This window comes from Filicampus tigris, chromosome 8, assembly GCF_054856515.1.
Source record: "Filicampus tigris isolate MCC_2025a chromosome 8, RoL_Ftig_1.0, whole genome shotgun sequence".
Taxonomy (NCBI): Eukaryota; Metazoa; Chordata; class Actinopteri; order Syngnathiformes; family Syngnathidae; genus Filicampus; species Filicampus tigris.
The window spans coordinates 7,547,702-7,566,581 of record NC_141224.1 but is presented as its reverse complement, the minus strand read 5'-3'; the positions used below and the strand labels follow the sequence as shown (position 1 = coordinate 7,566,581).

General features: G+C 42.6%; 2 protein-coding genes across 4 annotated transcripts in view; one reads left to right on the top strand and one right to left on the bottom strand.

Annotated features, from left to right (window-relative positions):
* The first annotated feature begins 1,469 nt into the window (after positions 1 to 1,469).
* LOC147143295 (uncharacterized) lies at positions 1,470 to 6,394 on the top strand. The gene is made up of 4 exons (XM_086039367.1): positions 1,470 to 1,560; positions 4,075 to 4,413; positions 4,999 to 5,104; positions 5,196 to 6,394. Exons 1-4 carry the CDS (start codon positions 1,470 to 1,472, stop codon positions 5,275 to 5,277), a joined length of 618 nt encoding a protein of 205 aa, XP_085895493.1. The 3' UTR covers positions 5,278 to 6,394.
* Positions 5,666 to 18,880, bottom strand: part of grik5 (glutamate receptor, ionotropic, kainate 5) — a 134,741-nt gene continuing 121,526 nt past the window's right edge. For all 3 annotated transcript variants that reach the window (XM_086039362.1, XM_086039363.1, XM_086039361.1), the window contains 3 exons: positions 17,848 to 17,976; positions 17,032 to 17,198; positions 5,666 to 12,853 (listed from right to left, as the gene is read on the bottom strand). In XM_086039362.1, coding sequence (XP_085895488.1) covers positions 12,230 to 12,853; positions 17,032 to 17,198; positions 17,848 to 17,976 — 920 coding nt within the window. In that variant the 3' untranslated portion in view covers positions 5,666 to 12,229. The remainder of the gene's footprint in view (positions 12,854 to 17,031; positions 17,199 to 17,847; positions 17,977 to 18,880) is intronic.

Genomic DNA, 18,880 nt, shown 5'->3' with positions numbered 1-18,880 from the left:
CTGAATGAATTGTTGTGTGGGTCGTTCATTTTAATGAATAGCTGGCACACCTCAAAAAGATGCTTCATTTTTTCCGCCACTAAGGAAATTTTTTCTTTTATTACAATTACTTGATATCATGAGAATACATTTGTAAATTAATTTCCTCATGTGTCGTTCACTTGAATAAATAAACGCCGCAACCCAAATATATGCATTATTCTTTTTGGCTCGGGGGAAAAATAATTTTATGATCATTATATAAATGTAATTGTTACACCTTATTTCTGTAATTCGTTCGCTTGGATAAATTAACGCCACACTTCAAATAGACTGAGCATACAGTATCTGATAGTGATTAGGAATAACGTTACAGAAATACATTTGCATTAAAGTCACCCCCTGACTGTGCCAAATGCCACACGAGTTGTTATTCCCGTCAAGCCTTTTTACACCAGCGATTTACACGCGGGGCAACAAGCTGATTGGAAGCAAATGAAAGGCTTTGCATCACTGACCTGATTAGCTGGGTCGACACCTGCGGCTCTTTTAGCCAGGCAGATAATTATTTAGCGGCGCGTTTCCCTCAGGGGGGAGGAAGCTTAACGGCGGCCCACTGGTGAGAAGAGGCTTTAAATAAATGCGCCGTATTGCTCCTTTTGCGGTTGTCTTCACACAACTCCAGTAGTTACGTCAAAGTGTGGGAGTCATTCAACTGGATGCTTAGTGTCATGATATGGAGACCACTACAGGACTTTTCCATCTTCTTACTGCGCAATGAGCGCAGGTGTACAGAGAAGCGGCTAGCAAAACAATCGGCGTGAGGAAAATGGTCCCAGGGGAAGAGAGCAGAGCAGATCGAAGGAGAGAGGATTATTATTATTATTTTTTTTTTTAAATCAAATCTGTTATTAAATTTTGATTCATGTTATGTGGAAAGAAGAATAACACTATTGTATAAAACATAAAAAGAGAATGTAAAGAAGTAGACTGTTTTTCACTATACTGTAGCATTCTTGTGTTGGATGTGAATTAAAGGGGCGTGTCCTAGAGAGTGACATTATTAACTGGAGTCAAGTGGACCGTAGTGTCTGTCGGTCTGTCTGTGTAAGGGTATACCCAAAGCCTTCCTAACGGCCCCTCATACTCGACCATCAACCTCTCCACTTGACCGCACAGTGTCGCTGTTGCACAAGTAGAAATGACTAGAACGCGCGCACGCACACACGTCACTCAACACGTGTTTGACTTCCTGTTTTTTTTGCCGTGTCTTTCACCAGTTTCAATGAAGTGATTAAAATAAGATTAACATTTTTTATTTTGTTTAATTTTGCTCCACCTCCACCAAAACAACTCACTAAAAAAAGTAAAAAATAAATAAATACAATAAAAAAAAAAAAAAAATTAAAAAAGTAATTCTCCCTCCAATATATGATTACTATTTTATACTGTTTGTATTACTTCCTGTTTATGGTCTTACTGGAAACGTGATGCCGCTTGCGTCTTTTAGTTCTCCTTCTATAACAATGACGGGCAAGTTAAACCCTGCTCTGCTGTGGCTCCTTTGCATCTCAACCTGGGGTGAGTATTTGTTTGTTTGTTTGTTTGTTTTTTTGTTTGTTTGTTTGTTTGTTTCACAAATTATTTAAGTTGTGTCATTCCCCTAAATTACTGTCAAAAATGCTGTGGGACACAGAGGTTTGTCTTTCTAGCAGGAAATCGGAGAAATTGTATAGAGCAGGGGTGCAAGGTGCCGCCTTGTGATGACAATTGTTGTCTGACTTGGAACATGTTGATTTGGGTGGTTTTTTTTGTGGGTTTTTTTTAACTTCTGCTTCAGCCATGTAACGATATTTCGTTCTATATACTCAGGATATTTGAATGACAATAAAGGAAGTCTAGGTCTAAGTCTAATTAGGGTAATGAGTCGCATGCTGCTTCACCGGGATATTTGAATGATAGTTAAAGGACATCTAAGTCTAATTTGGGTAATGAGTCACATGCTGCTTCACTAAGACATGAGCTAATGTAGAAGCTCTGGTAAACTTAGTTTTTTTCCCCCAGCAAAAAATAGAATAGAAAGAAATTCATCCCATTTTTAACTTGATAAGTTTCACCTTTCACCTTGATAACTTCTCTTCTCGTGTTAAAACGTGAAACTTCTCACTTTATAACATATGTTTGACTTCCACATTATGTAAAACAAAATGAAGCAATTTCTTCCCGGTCAGGCCACTGGCGGAGTCCCTTTTGTGTCTTGTCTAGCTATAAAACAGCTGCTCTTCTATGATAGTGTTATTAAAAAAAAAAAAAGGCAAATTGTTTACAAAGATTAAGATTTATGTAAGAGACACATACCTACAAAGGGTTCCACCAGCGAACTCAACAGGAAGGAACGGCTTCGCTTTGTTTTGCCGAATGCTGCAGTCAAATTTATCGCAATTTTAATGTGAATCATATCACATTACATCATGTAACTCAACACCTTAAAATGTGAAATTTTTCACCTTAAAATGAGATGAAATTGATCGCATTCAAACGTAAAATTGATCAGGTTGAAATGTGAAATTTATGATGTTATAGTGAGAAAGATATCACATTAAAATGTGAACTTTATCACATTAGAACATGAAAATTGTTATAGTGCGAAATGTATTACTTTAAAATGTGAAATTTATCATGTTATAATGTGAAATTAATCCCATTCAAAAGTAAAATTTATCACATTATAAAAAGAAATTCATAATTTTAATGTCAAATTTATTATCTTATAATGTAAAAGATATCACATTAGAATGTGAAATCTATTATGTTCAAACATGAAACTTATCAAGTTATAACGTAAAATTTGACATGTTAAAATGTGAAGCGTATCACGTTCATGTGATATTGAAGTTTGTTTTTCTGGTGCGGCAGCAATACACTTTTGCAGTTCCAGCCACAAACAGTGTGATAAAGATAAAAGACGATCAAAGTAAAATAAGGGAATCACTGTTGATCATTTGAATAGAGTCACGTCACTTCCTGTCAAAGTACTTTATAATTAGTTAGCTAAGTGTTAAATGTGCTGACAGCTTTCAAATTTAGCCTCGCAATTGGCGCCTCCAAGGCAATATGCGAGAATTCATTCTCACTCTGTCATGTGCTCCGTAAAATAAAAGTCCCGGTTGGTTCAGCTGGCGTTTGAGGGACATGACCTGAAAATGCGCAAGCGAGTAGAAGGACACCGCCATCCGGCACATCTAGAAAAATGCACACTTGCTGCTTCAACTCTTCTAAAGCTAGGCCATGTGTTTAATTCACCCATTCCCGTAGTGGAATGATTGTTCTAGAACGCTCATGCGCTTGTTTTTTAAGGCTGAGCACGCAATTTTTAGCACACTAACCCAATGCTCCCCTATCGGAAGTGCTCTGGAGCCAACACTGCCAATTTCATCTCAAAGACAAGAATTTTCTATTTGACTTTTTGTAAAAGGAGTTAGCCCAATTTAGCTCTGAGTGGTTCCATTTAGTGTTGTACACTTGAGACCCATCTTGGTCTTGAGATAACATTTTGAAGGTCTAGGTCTGGTCTTGGACTCAGCTCCCAAAAGCCTTTGTCTTGTCTCGCTCTCGGACTGGCCGGACTCAAAATTTTTGGTTAAGACCAGCACTGATCTGCAATTCTTCAACCACATGAATGTGATAAATAAGCTGCGCTCAAATCGGTGGTGGCCCCAATTGGGAGTCGAGTGGGCGTGGAAAAGAGATCAGCGAATTATCATATTGGAATGACAACTGATGATCCGAATGAATCGTAGAAAATATACTACTTCATGATAAGAGTTGCAACTGCTTCGACGCCACATTTGCTTAAAAAATACAAAATATGTCACGGTTTTTAGCCTGTGTTTATGATTGACACCATTTTGACTTACTGCGCATAGCTTCTGCGCATGTGTACTGTTTAGTTCTGCTCTAAAAACGAATTAAAACTAACATGATTTTTAAAAAAAAAAGTCAAAACAAAATTAAAACAAAGTATAATGAAAAATCCAAAACGATTCCAACCCTGGTGTACACATGAGAGCATTTCTTCTTATCTTTTGCCCCCAGGTTGTTGTGAGTTGATTGAACATCGGAACGTGAGGGTGCCCGTGGGTCAAGACGTGACACTGGTGTGTCGGCAGCCAGACCATTTTAAGAAATGTTACCCGATAGACACCCTTTGGATCATCAAGGGAGCAGCCGCAGCGGCAAATTCGAAGACCTTGTTGAGCGTTGGCATGTTGGAGGTTAGGAGCAATATTCCTTTGAGCGGCCGCTTGGAGGTGACAGAAAAACGATTGGTCGTCATGGACATGAAGATGTCCGATTCGGGGATTTACAACTGCAATTTAAAACAGTTGAAATTTGGAAGCTCTTTCATTACCATCACAAAGCTTGATGTCTATGGTGAGTGTTGTTAAAGGGGCAAAACGGGACTGACGGACCGTTCTGTCACTGGGGCAGAATGCTCATCTCTGCAAGAGACCACTTTGCGCAGGAAAACAGTATTTTGGTTATCTCGTTTGCTTCAAACCTGTTTTTTTGTTGTTGCATTATTTTTGTCATACATGGTTAGGACGTGCGTGGTCCTATGTGGGCCCTCAGTAGCACTGAGGAAAAATTGTGCCCCTCTCTAATTGTCAATTGTCCATCCCTGACCTACTGTATCCATTTTCTATAGCAGTTCTTTCTGGTCACAGCTGAGCTGAAGTCTAATTCTTGCTGAGTTGGGGCGAGATGCAGCTCAGAGGACAAGCGTTATAGAACATGGATGACTGGATGGAAAATTTCACTGTGCTCCAATGCTATGAACTCATTCACTGCCATTGACGAATGTATTTGTCTTTTCACAGTTCAGCCATTCAGTCCCAGGAACTTATATTTTTTCAAATTCTTTCAAACGTTAGGGTAAAAGAGGGTCTGAAAATGTCTGGCAGTGAATGAGTTAAGAACTCACTTTAACTGTAAAGTGCTAGCGTGTCTCCTTTCCAGATCCCACATACGTGGACATAATGCCACAGATGATCGCTCTGGGCCTCTTCCTGCTCATCATGGCAGTCATGGCGGTCACCACCTACCTCAGTATTCTACGAATAAGGTCGCACCTTTCAAAATCACGCTTCCGCCAAGCGGAGGGTTCACAATAAAGCAGAAGTGACAATTCTGTTTTGTTTCCCCTTTTTTCTCAGGTGTGAGGCGTTCAAAGTCAAGTACAGCGTTACCACAAGTGAGAAAGAGACACATGTGCCGGCGGTTGATTTGACAAGCTAAGAAAATAGTTGATCATCATTATTATCATCATCATTATCATCATTATTAGTAGTCGTTTTAGTAACAACCACCGCAATAATAATAATTCATCATAATTTAATGTATGAAGTGACAAATCAATTTAACTTGATTTGAACCCTTCCTGTGGATGCCCGGGTTGGCCAAATCTTGGCCTGCCTAATGATAAGGTTTTTCACTGGGAGAATATGATAAAACATGAATCAAAGATTCGTTTTTATGTGAAAGATTAGACCGTATCAATGTTGCCTTTCACAAACTAAGCGTTTGTTAAAAACAACAATTTCGAGCTATTTGCCCTTCATTCTCAATCTTCACAGTCCTTACAAACATCAAGTGTGCATGTTTCAAGCGACAAGACGTGTGGTGCTGGCGTCTGTTTCAATGTTTTTATTCCAAAACAAGTTTGATCTGTCTAGGAGTTTTGCACAACAGGGTGACCGGACTCCCTCTTCCCTGCCGCCATCACCCACACGCACAGTAAATTTCCTCTTGTTCAGCAACAGGAATAATAGCAACAATGTAATCAGAATATTTATGACGGTGTTTCAATAATCCATTTAGCACTAGTTTAGAAATATGAAAATAGTCCACCCAAAAGAAAGGAACAAAAAAAAAAGCACCCCAAACCCCCCGCACATACACACACACACACACACACACTTTTTGCGTGAGTGACCACTCGAGATTGGGTTTTGTGACCCTCCCTTCCCATTGATTTTCACACCGAGAACTTAGTTCACAGACAGTGTATGTTTCATCTTCTTGATAGCCTCATAATTAGGGATGTGTATTGATAAGATTTGATTGATTCTATTACTCTTAATGATACTGCTTATCAATCCGGTGCCTTAACGATATTCTTGTCTGCAACCTTTTTTATTATTTAGAAAAACACCAAAACAAAAATATTGGCACTCACACTGCTTTTTTTTTTTTAATACACGTACTTGTCTTGCAACTACAATGACTTTAATGTGAAATAAATAAATAAAAAGAAATGGTTTGAACAAATCACTATTCTACTGTTAAACGTTATATAAACAATTATTTTGTGTGAAATTAAAGTTGTGTAGAGCAGCAAGGCTGGAAAATGCTGTTCGGCTGCAAAAAGCACTTCTGTGAGGTGAGATGCACATTTTCCTATATGTTTGTTAAGAGTGCTCGTGTTTCCTCCTGACATTTTAATAATTGATTGCACATGTGACAATTTGGATTGCGCAGCGATGTTGCGATGTCATCGCTCCGCCCCTCTCCAGTCACATGAGGCACAACCAATTAAACTAAGAATAACCAAACTTTTATGTTAGTGTAACGGTTGCATTGAGTGAAAATCGATTAGTCATGCCTAGAGTGAAACACTCAACTGCTACGTTCCTAGTAGCAGAGCCAACCCAATGTAAATGTCGCCAGCTTGCGCTGCCTAAGTGTATGTTATTAAAACCTCATTCCTCGGAAAGCCGCTGACATAAAGCGGAAGTCAACCCAAACATATATATATTTTTTTTAGGAATATGTTTCTTTGCAGGCTCACTAATTGAAACACAGCATTCTGATTAATATTGTGTTTGTGGAATATAAATTAAGCAACTAAATCCACACGTTTTTAGCCATCTCTGGAGGTGGCTATTTTGTCACTTGTGTTGCCTGAAAATGACATCTCACACCCTCAGATAATGACCAATCATAGCTCAGCTTCAGAAAACAGTCGTCATTTTGTCATTTTCAGTCGACAGAAGTGACAACATGGCCACCCGCTGAGATGGCTAAAAACAGGTGAATTTTGCTGCTCAACTCATATTTCACATTAATCAGAAGGTCTTGATTCAAATAGTGGGCCTGCATAGAATATATTCTTGAAAAAATATGTTTGGGTTGACTTCCCTTGTAAAAGCCCTTATCCCACTGAGTGGTGAACATTTGCGAGTGTTGGCGAAGGGAGCAAAAAGTGCCTTCACGTCAGGGTTCATTAGGGTTCGTTCAACGCAAAACGTATGCCTACAGTTTAGTGGTTTTTCTTAGGAATGTTCAAAATTCCCTTGCGAAATACAGGCAAACGTCTGGCGACCGTTTGTGAACATTTGCGACCTTGAACGAACCCTGACGAGAACGCAACATATCGTTTTACTGCCATTAAGCAACTTTGAGGAGGATGGGAGCAACCCTGACACACAAAAAAATACAAATATCCTGAATTGCTTTACGGCATACTCACTTCCTCCTTTCGCTATAAAGTCGATTCGAACGTCTACGCGCTGTTACTAGTGTCATGGCAGAAGCCCCAAAACAAAAAACAAAAGTATTGTTTAAACAAAATTAGATTCAGTACCTCATCGCTATTCATCTTTCACACAGCCACTGGAAATAGAAATGTAATTCAGTCCAACTTGCGGGCCAGCCAGAGCTCAGGATTTCACAACACTATGTTCTGCCGCGCTTGGGAAATGTGGTTGACTTTTGTCAAAACATTACCACTTTTGTCCACATGGCGCCGACATAATTAACAAAAACTGACATATGACAGTGTTGCTTTAAAAACTAAGACCTGGGGCGAGTTTAGTATTGGTGCTCGGGACCCATCCCTACTCATATTGGTGTTGGTCTGAAATGGAAATGGCATAGAAATGGAAAGAAGAAAAAAAAAGTCAACAAACCTACACAAAGAACACTGTGTACAAAATGCTCTTGGACAAAACACGTTTGATCGCAGACTGCTGAGAGTTCGGATAATGGTTTGTTTTGCCTTTTTTTTTTTTTCCAATCACCTGCTGAACTTGACGCTCGGATTATGCCTGCCGTTAAAGCGGGGTACACAGAATCTGACTTTTAACACCTGACATCACTGACTGACACAATGAGAAAAAAAAATGTCATGTGCTTAGAACACTGTTAGCATATAGTGTACTCAAGAGGAGCAACACAGCAGACCACATGCAGAATGATGGTTGTAGTACCAAGACCAACCTGTGAAAGGCAGCACAGTGCCACAGGGCATCCAAATTGCCAGAAAATAAAAAGAAGAGTAATAGTATTATCAGCAGCAGGAGTAGAGGAAAGGTAAAAAGGCTAACTGTTAGCATATGTCAATTACGGTGTCCGTGGCTCGGCCCAACTCGGCGTGAATCGCATGCATAAGGCTTTTAGATCGTAAATACCAAACTTGTTTAAGATTTACGATTATTGGATGTGTCCTTTCTCCGAACAGAACTGGCAGGATTAGCCACTTTTAACACAGAGCACATTCTGGATTGGGATAATCTTTCAGAGACATCCAACAATTGGGCCTTTGCTGATTTTGCTGAAGGCAAAACATTGAAATTATAATCAATTTTTAAGTATGTGTTTGCTCCGCTTTAGCCATCTAGATTAGGGAGGAATAATCACTAACACCCACACCCACACACCACACCACACCACACCACAGGATAAATCACTCAGAACAATCTTTCAGAGACATCTGGGATTCTGGCCTTTGATCTCAAAGGTGGGAAAAGGCTGAAATTTGGTCCGGTTGTCAGTATGTGTGCACCCCGCTTTAACAAAATCTCTTTCTTGTATCATTGGAAAGTGCTTAGCCATCAGCAGAGCAAAAAAAAAGGAAACTGGTGGCTGTCGCAGTGTTACATTCATAAGCAATAGCGTCAACAACTTCAAAGACAAGACACAAACGAACATGAATGCCGAACAAGTGAGCCGGGAATTTTACAACATCCAACAATTGCCTTCATTTAGTTTCCTCTCGGCAATCCGCTGGGAATATCTCAGGAGCTAATTAGGGACTGAAATGAAGGGCGAACCAGACATCGATGTTGTTTCCACTGACCTCAACATGGCCGGACTTAAATGTTCCGTCCATATTCTTGACTGCTACAAGATTCCAAGTAGAGGGGCGCACCTCCCGTAAGACGGCTAAATTAAGATAGAAGCTTGTTGTCACAGTCAATCAAGGGTTAAGGCTTGGAGTTGAATTGAGGAGGCTTCAAAAAAGGTTTTAGGGGGTTAGCGGTGGTCAGGTTGTTAAAGTGGCACTAAATTTTAGTGCTTAGGGCCGATCTCACTGGCCTGGAGATTAATTGGTGACCTGACGGCAACTCGAGTCAGCGTTAGTTGCAGAGACATCTCCACGATGTCTCCTGAAGACTAGCCGGTTCAACAGGGAGTCATGGTAAATATAAACATGTTCGATTTTTTTCTGAGACCTTGTGGACAGTCTTCTCAAGTGCCCAGAAGATCTCGGAGACGTCGCGGGGACTAATTCTGTCCGCAACTGGGGAGACGTCTCTGCGAGGTCCCCGAGACCCGCTGGCGACCAAGGAAACATCGATTAGGTGTCTTTGCCACTTCATGACGATGACTACGCGACAATGTTTGACCCGCTCAACCACATGACTGAGCCGGGCGCTGGCCTGCTATAATAATCGAGAATAATCAAACCTTCACTCGGGTGCAGGATCTCTACACGATGTTGCCTTAACGATTCAGTGATGTTGGTCTCTGCGAGATGTCGCCCTGGTGAGAGCGCAAGCGATATTTTGGTCTCCTGAGTCGCCGGGACGTATTTGACACGGTGACATCGTCGCCAGTGAGCGAGGCTTTTTAGGGTTCATGTTATGGATTCAGGATTTTGGCAGTGAAGGTTCATGATCAAAGGATTCATTGATAAAGTGTTTAGGCCAAGTGGTTTAAGAGTACTTGTGGTCAAGGTTTAGGCAATCTGGGGATTAAGGGGGTAGCGGTTACAAGGATTGGTGACAAGGATTAAAATGTAATAGATATGGATTAACGTTAATAACGTGGAAGTGAATGGGGTTAAGGTTGAAGGGTGTTGGTGCTGGTTATGATGGTGCTTAGGGGTTTAGGTTTCCTGTACAGGTCAAGGAGTTGAGTGCTTTAGGATTTAAGACTGTTTGTGATCAAGGTTCAGATGTTTGAGGGTCAACAAAGGGGTGTTTATTCATCGCAATCAAGTGACCGACACTGTGCTAAAGCTAAAGCAAACAATATTGCCGTCTTGCTAAGTTCAACAGGTGTAAAAAACAAAAGAAAGATTGTAAAAACGTCGCAGGTCTCCCAAGCTCCTCGCCGGCGGTTATCCAAGCCTGGGCTCTTTTTTTCTTGTCCCGGTAGCTGGCTGTGTCATATAGCTTGGGAATGTCCACAAACCGCAACGATAATCTTTTCCTCCATTTTGCAGTCTCCACACAAACCCCGCCGAGTGTACAGGACGCCTTGTGTGACGTAGTACTCGCTGAAGCTGATTGGCTGCCGTGAGGCGAAGAGGGGAAAAAAGTTCATCTGTTTTAACCGCGACGAATGGACGGATTTTCAGTGCTTCGCTCCGCGTCCCACCGCTCCGAACGCATCATCAGCGCCGCCCCGCACGCGCAATCTACATTGACTTCAATTGAATCTCGCCCCCAGAAACGCCCTCAACGGATTTGGTGTGAATGCAGTTTAAGACTATTTGGGGTTACAGTGTTTTGTCAGTGCACAGTTTTAAACCATTTCTAGTTATGTTTTGTAGATGACCGGTTAACCCCAACGTTTAAACCAGCAGGGACATCAGCGACCATGGCAACTGCACATCCATTTAGCAAATTAAAAAAAAAAAAACACAATTTGAAAAGTGGACATTGACAGATGTTAAAAATGTCACCGCTACTGAAAGTCAAGCTGAGCAGATTGATTTTCATGGGCTGAATTGGGGACAAGGCCGTTATGCTTTGAACCATCGACCGGGCGTTCACGTCAGTCACAAACTTTCAAGCGCATCGACCGCTTGAGTGTTTTGCTCGAAACGACGGGGGCCCCTAACATTAACGACTTGCAATTAAAACATGAGATAGTCGTTTTGCCCGAGCGAAAAACATGTATTTCCTCTCAGTCCAGTCATTGGTATGCCATCAACGTGCTCAGTTCCAAAGCGCTTCACCCTCGGCCAGGAGAAGGGAGTAATTAGGCAATCAAAAGCTTGAGACAGTATTGACGAGGCTGTGTTGAGTCTATCATTCTGGCGGAAGGCCTTCGTGCCGGACAGCCAAGTCTGTAGCTGCAGTCACAACTTGCTGGCGCATCAACAAACCCCTTTAAAAAGATGCCCAGAATTAAAGGATCGGGACCCATCTAATCACAGAGGATAAAGTCCTCACTGCTTTTTTTTTTTTTTTAGTTTCTTTCTGCCATATCTTCTATCTCCCGGGGAAGGGAGCCGGATAACGAGGGACATTCATTCCTGCCTCCCGCTAGACTGTAATAGAAGGGTGCTGTGCTGCCCGCCACGGGTTCTGCTCACTTGGAATCCTCGCACTTTTTAAATACACACGCACATACACACATATTGGTAAGAATGAACTACAGACCAGACTCTTGCAACTGTTTGCACAATGTTGACTTGCATCCTTTCAATAGCCACAAAGGGAGGGACACAAAACTCTTAAACACAATTAGCCGCGGTCAGGTTTTCTCGTTGTCGTAATCCACCACAATTGTCACAGAAGGCTTTTGATTGAACTCCCACAATGGTAACAAATGGTAACAAAACAAGACAAAAAAATGAATAAAACATGTAATAATCCTCGGGAAGTCTTTCGGTTCGATTTAAAACAGCATACAGGTACAACATGTCCTCCAGCTAGCGGGATTGCGAGCTTCCAGGAAGTGTCTGCTGAAGAAATAAGATGAAAAAAAAAAAGCCTCACTCACATAGAGAAGGGAAAGAATCAAAAGCACGGTCTGGCCATGAGCACTTCCATCAGTTTTTGTCCAATCGGGAGTGTTCAAAAGCGCATGCGAGGAAGGCTTCAAAGTCACCCGAACGATGGGTTCAAGTTTCCGTGTTTTTGTATCCGCTTGTTTGTTTTTTTTTAAATTCCTTTATCTACCCGTCCTTTTTTCCCCCCCTGTTTCAGGATCAAGTAGTACCTTGGCTCCACTCTTAGGCCTGGTCCCCCAGTAAGTCCGCTTTGTTCAGGTTCTGTTGAAGAGGAATGGGCCGGGTGGTGTGGTGCGGGGGACTGTGCAGCCGCCTGGGGCTGGGACCCCCTCCGCCCTCGCTGTCCGTGTTGGACGAGGACGGCGGAGGAGGCGGGGGCAGCCGTGGCAGGGGCGCCGACGACGGCGGTATCCTCGTGATGGTCGAACCCAAACTGCTGTCCGATCTCAGGCTCTGGATGCGGCGGCACTCCTGGCAGATCCTCACGTGGGTGCAACTGCGGCTGGGCAGCATCACCGGGGTGGGCGCTGGCGGAGGTGGGGTGGCGTTAGCTCCAAGGGGATCTTCGAGGAGCCGCTGGGGACCCGGGCCCAGATCGGGCGGCCCCGCGCCTCCTCCACCTCCGGCCCCGCCGGTGAGAGGGCCGGCTCCACTGTAGAGTTTGCCATTGCTCAGGCGCATCTCTCGGACCAGGCGCAAGGGCCGCGGGGCGCCCAGGGCGATGCGGTTGGGGTGGCGCAGTGCCGCTGAGGAGCTGCTGAGCGGGCGGCGGCGGCGCAGGCGGGCGCTCTTCTTACAGGAGACGGCGTTTCGGAATTCGGTGATCATCTCCTGACAGACAGACACCTAAAAGGACACCCAGGAAGGAGGGCGAGGAGTAGGAAGGGAGGGCGGGGAAGTAAAGACGAGAGGGAGGGAAAAGAAAGACAAAGAGTAGGCAAGCGGCGGAACGAGACACCACATGGATGGGAAAAGCAACAAAAAAACGGTGGAAGCGAGGCCCAAAGGAATGGACACAATGCAAAAAAAAGGGTAGCGGCGGAGGTGGAAAGACAGGAATGAGGGGGAAATGGATTTCGGGATGGGAAGAGTTTCCAAAAAGCAGAGAGAGTTATTACAATCCAGAGACACGGCAACACCCAATGTCGTTAAGTTCAGCGGTCCCCAACCTTTTTTGCACCACAAACCGGTTTCATAAAAGCAGTATTTTGACAGGCCATCACAGAAACGAGTCAAACTAGAGGGAAACCACTTTGATTGCGGGGCATACGTTCCAGGTGAAAAGCCACGATCGAGAGATTGTATTTAAAAAACAAACAAACATTTTTGTAGTTTTACAAACATAGTAAAACACTTCATAAACACATTGTGAATGTATTTGAACACACAAAAAAACTCGAAGCATAAAATGTATAGAACATACTGTCCGTATGGTTGTGTCTGGTTACATGCACGTGACTTTAAGAGGCGGGCCCTGGTGGAGTGCCATGTGACGTTGGCGAGTCTGCGTGTGGGTGTCTGGGAGAGAGCTGTGGCTGACAGCAGCTCCTATGTGAGAGGGCTTATTGTGCTTTACTGTTGTACCGGTGTTCAATCAACAGCTGAAAAGTGCATCACCGACTCTGGTTGGATTTCAGTTAACGAATATAAACTTACAACGATGAAGGTTTCCCCTTTTCTCCTTGAAAATAACTGAATAATCTATGTGAGTTTACCACATTTTCATCATGTGCAACCAACGTACATTTTGGACGATTTGTGGTGTACAAGATGATGACATTTCATGGTTTATTATGTAGCTTTTGGGTCGTTCCATGGGAAATGACCCAGTGGGTTTAAAGAAGCAGATTTTAATTTCAATGATTTGTTGAGTTCCCTTTCCAACAATACATGTTTTGTAAGGATCAACCCAGTAGTTCCTGAGATACAAGTGTTCAAAGGAAGGTGGCCACACCCCTTTTTGCAGAAAATATTAAAATTCGGCGGGTTGAAGCTCCCAAACCCCTGCGCCGATTGACCGAAAATTTGAGATTTTGTGTTGTGCCATCACTATCAACAAGTACACCAAGTTTCATTAGAGCCAAAATCTGCTTGGTTAAAATATGCAACTTTGTTTAGGTGATTTGGCAAGGAATGGCCGTTTTGTTCTTGTCATGAAATCAAATACATATCTTGTCGTTGATGAATATTTACCAACTGTGGTGGTTTTCTTAGTAAAGAAAGCAGACAGGAATTGGTTGATTGGTTGAGAGTCAAAAGACCTGGTGGTGGCAAGCTGGTCCCATTTTAAGGTAATGGGCGATAGGACTCTAATCTTGTTTTGGTCACTGTCATCCCGCGTCACAAAGATCGGAACTGGAAGCAAGGCATACACTTTTTTTAAACACATTCACTGGCAGATATTTCAGACACTCTTTTACTGAAAAAAATTGAAAAAAAAAAATCAAAATAAATTCCGCGATTGAAGGTCTGAACTGTGAAAAGACAAATAAATACGTCAACGGCAGTGAATGAGTTAAGGCTGTTTTGAAGGCTTCATTGCTGATTTGCATGCCTGGCGCCGCATATTATGCAAAACAGGCTTGGTGCGTTGGAATCGTCTAAGTGACGGTTTGAGACTGAAAACTTGGACCGTTTTCATATCGTATCACTAGATCGAGTATGACGTGTGTACACAGGCTCAGGTCGAGGAGCCTGATTTTCAAAAATAAAACTTCTTTCAGGGTCTGCCGATTAAAAAATGTCTTTTGGTTCAGTCTCTTTGCGCGACCCGGTACCAAATGGCCCCCCACAGAATGGTACCGGTCCATGGTTGAGTGGTTGGGGACCGCTGGTTTAGTTTATGGACACTTCATCATGGCAACATGGACGTTCAGGCAGGCCAGCAACACACACGCTTCTCATCCAAACGACTAGACTACAAACAGCATTCAAAAGAAAAGGTCATGGCTCACATAAACAGAAACAGTACTCTTTGTCAGAGAACGCAGACTGATGGACAGATGATGGACAGAGAAAGAGAGAGAGAGAGAGAGAGAGAGTGAGTGAGGGAAGGACAGCAACAGTGAGATGGGGGAGAAGAAGAAGAAGAGGAAGAAGTAATCCAAAAGATGGAAGACGAAGAATACCAGCGTAACATGAGGCGGGGCTCCTCAAACTTTTGGGGTGCGGGGACACCTTACAGAGGACACATTTTTCCAAGGACTACCTCATAATCCTAACAGCATTTGAACAACAATCATGCACTCCCCTTAATAATCAAATTAATTCAAAAGTTGCCAATTTTTGAGAAAAAAAAAAAAGTTTTAGTGTCACAATGGAAAAAAAAAAAAAGTCATATTTTGTTGATATGTCACAATCATATCAGAGATTTTAATAGGCCCAAAGATGAGGTCTTATTGGTTTAGAACGTTTGTTTTATGAGCGTGCTGGTCCGCGCGTGCACCGAAGGTGCACACTTTTTTAAAACGATATGACATAACATTTGATGTCAAATCATTTTGCAAACCCTAGAGCATCGGCTCACGAAACCCTGGGGGTCCACGGACGCCAGTTTTGGAACCCTCTACGCGAAGCGTGTAAAAGGAGATACATTGTGACATTAAATGTCAGATCACAACGCTGCATTATGCAAGCAAATATTGACATTTCACAATATTGCTTCTCCATACCGGTGCATTTAGTACACAAACTCTACATCACTGACATTTACGCTCAACACTCAGAGGTGCACACTGACCTTATAAGCAGGCAAGACATGCAAAATGGATGTAAAGTGTCATTGGTAGTGGAGGAGCTGCTGCTGTTAGCAGTTTACCGACTCATCAAAAATCAAACCCGACTACACTGAAAGAAATAAAAGCTGACAACAGGGCATGATAGGAAGATTCTGATCAATTTAGCCTTTATGTTGCTATTTGGTATATATCTTGTCAATTGGTAGCACGTTAGCAGTGGATCAAGTCTCATTAGCCTTTTGAAATAGCACTCTGCTTCAGGGGGATGGTGTCCAGTCAAATTAGCATTTTGGAATAGTGCCTTACTGGTATTACTCGGCATGAAAAAAACAATCTTACCAATCTGCCCAACTAATGATGTGTTAAAGTTGCTATCTGGATATATGTTAGCGTTTTGTCCAGTTTAGCTTTCTGAAAAACAGGTAGTACACATGGCAACCGGGCATGACGGTCAGTTTGTAAGGTTGCATCTTGCTATACATGAGCATTCCAACTCATTATCACATTATTAATATTTTAATGTAAGCATTAGTAATATCTGAAATAAAACCAGACTGCAGTACATGATGTAAAATTCGTATCAATGCGCCTTAGTGTTTTGTGTACTCAAGTTGCTAAATGATAAGGCCTTTTCACACTGCACTTAGCAACGCGCATGGTCCGCCGCCCATTTATTATCTATGTGCTGCCAGGGTGTGAGCACGGAACTCCAAGGATGGGCGCATTTCCTGATACACAACGTGCCCAGGAGTTGAAAAATGTTCAATCCGACAGCGGCGTCGCGGTGATGTCAGAAGGTGCATCCAATAGGAGAGAGGGATTTCAGTGTGCTAACAGCAAGACCAACCGGTGAGAAAAGCCTCCCTTTTACTTCCTGTTTGGTTGCTATGTTAGCACTTCCAAATGTGGGCAAGGTTGCACCAGGGCGCAGTTGTCCTTGCGCGCTGCCCCGCGGCGAACCCCAAGTGCATTGTGACAATGCCTTCGCTCATCTGCCTCAGCATTTTCTATACTCAGGCTGCTTATCTTGTCCTATGCTAGCATACCAGCTGGTAGGATGTTAGCCTTCTATCTCGGCAGGTTTTAGTACCTTATCCTTATATACCTCTGGGTTGTGCGACTTGAATATCTTCTCGGAACGTAACAGACATGAAACCCAAATAAAGTGGTACAGCACGCACAAATGGAGACAAAACCAGAAGACAATCGAACCAATCTCACCTACAAGCACACGCACACACAAGAAAAAAACGGAAAAAGGGTTGGCGGGGCGCCATGGGAACCTACTGGGGTGTGTCTGTGGGTTCGGCGAGGGCAGGTATGGGGGCATACCTCATCTGTCTCTGCCGAGCGGCGCGTCGACCATACAAACTCCATAATGGCCACAAACACAGCAATGATCAGGCCACAGATGAGCACCACAAAGATGCCCCCGATGTTCTCCATACCCAGACCTGACACACACACACAGAGGAGCCACAATTCAAGGATTCAATAAAAGAACAAAGATGTAATTTTATAAGAATTAACTTGACTATGACATTCATTATTCAACATATCGCTGTCGTGGCGGCTGATTGAACACTAGATTCTTTTTTTCTCAACCTTTATTGAGCCAAGGCACATATTTCACATCGGAAAAATCTCCCGGCACACCGCCTGGCAAATCGATTCACAAAAAGTGGATACACAGGTTGATTATGTCCCTTCTGTCATCTACACTAGATTGTGGTGGAAGAGCATGTGTTTGTTCTACCTGTTGCTATACGTGGTCGGCATAGATAAATAAACAAAAAAAAGAATAATTTCCTGCTGCATAACAGATGATCTCTCACGGCACACTGGTTGAAATTCACTCCTCTAGTTTGTCCCAAAGTGTGATTGTTGAATGGTTATTATGGCCATTTTCAACACTTTAGATTGTTCAATAACTTGTTAAAATAACACCCAGACATGGATTGACCAATATAATAGTATAGATTGTGAAAAAAAAATATGAAATTGATCTAATTGTTTTTGGTTTTTGCCCGATATCGGCGTTATATGGCATATGATTATAATGACTCCAGCCGAAGTGCACAGGGTGATCAAGAGTGGACTGACCTTTAGCCCGGTGGTCCTCCTCTTTCGGACACTGTCCTCCCTCCCACCACCTTCTTTTCAGGATCTCCAGCCGGTTGTTCTCCTGGAGCTGGAGGATGGCCAGTGTGATCTCATCTCGAAATGGTGAACCTGGAGGAGGACGAGGAGCCAAGTGATGAGTGAAGAGAAGAGGAAGGATGCGTGTTTGTCGTTGTCATACGATGAAAATAAAAGGAGGATTGATGGCAGATTAAGAGGATGATTACAGACGAACTAAAGCAGCTGACACAGAAGCTGGGCTTACAACTGAATTGCATATCAAAAGGCTGGGGGCGTTTACGATACGAATCTTGGGGGAGGTGTCTATTAGAGGGAGCTGTTCATATACATATACATATATACATATACACACATACATATACACACATATATATATATATATATATATATATATATATATATATATATATATATATATATATATATATATATATATACATATATATATACACATATACATATACACATATACATATACACATATACATATACACATACACATATACACATATACATATACACATACACATATATATATATATATATATATATATATATATATACAAGATCACTTTTCTCTTCTGCGATACCACAGCGCCGCCTAACTGACTGGGCAACACTCAAGAGCAGGCCTTAAACACAAGATCAATAGAGGCTGGACCGAAGAGCAGACAGGACCCCCAGGTGCAGGCTGTGCAAAGAAGCCTCAGAGACGGTGCAGCATATCTCAGCAGTGTGTAAGATGCTGGCGGGCAAGGTATATATACATGGAGCGGCATAAACCAGGTAGCAGGACTAGTGAACCGGAACATGAAAATCTGTCCCAAATATGGACTACAGGTGCCAGAATCAAGATGGCAGACACGTCCAAAGGTGGTTGATCACAACCAGGTCAAGATCTTGTGTGTGAGCTATATGTTTATATGTTGGGTTGGGTCAGTCAATCAGTCATCACTGACCAACCGGGATCCAAACTGTGGACTAGATGATGGCA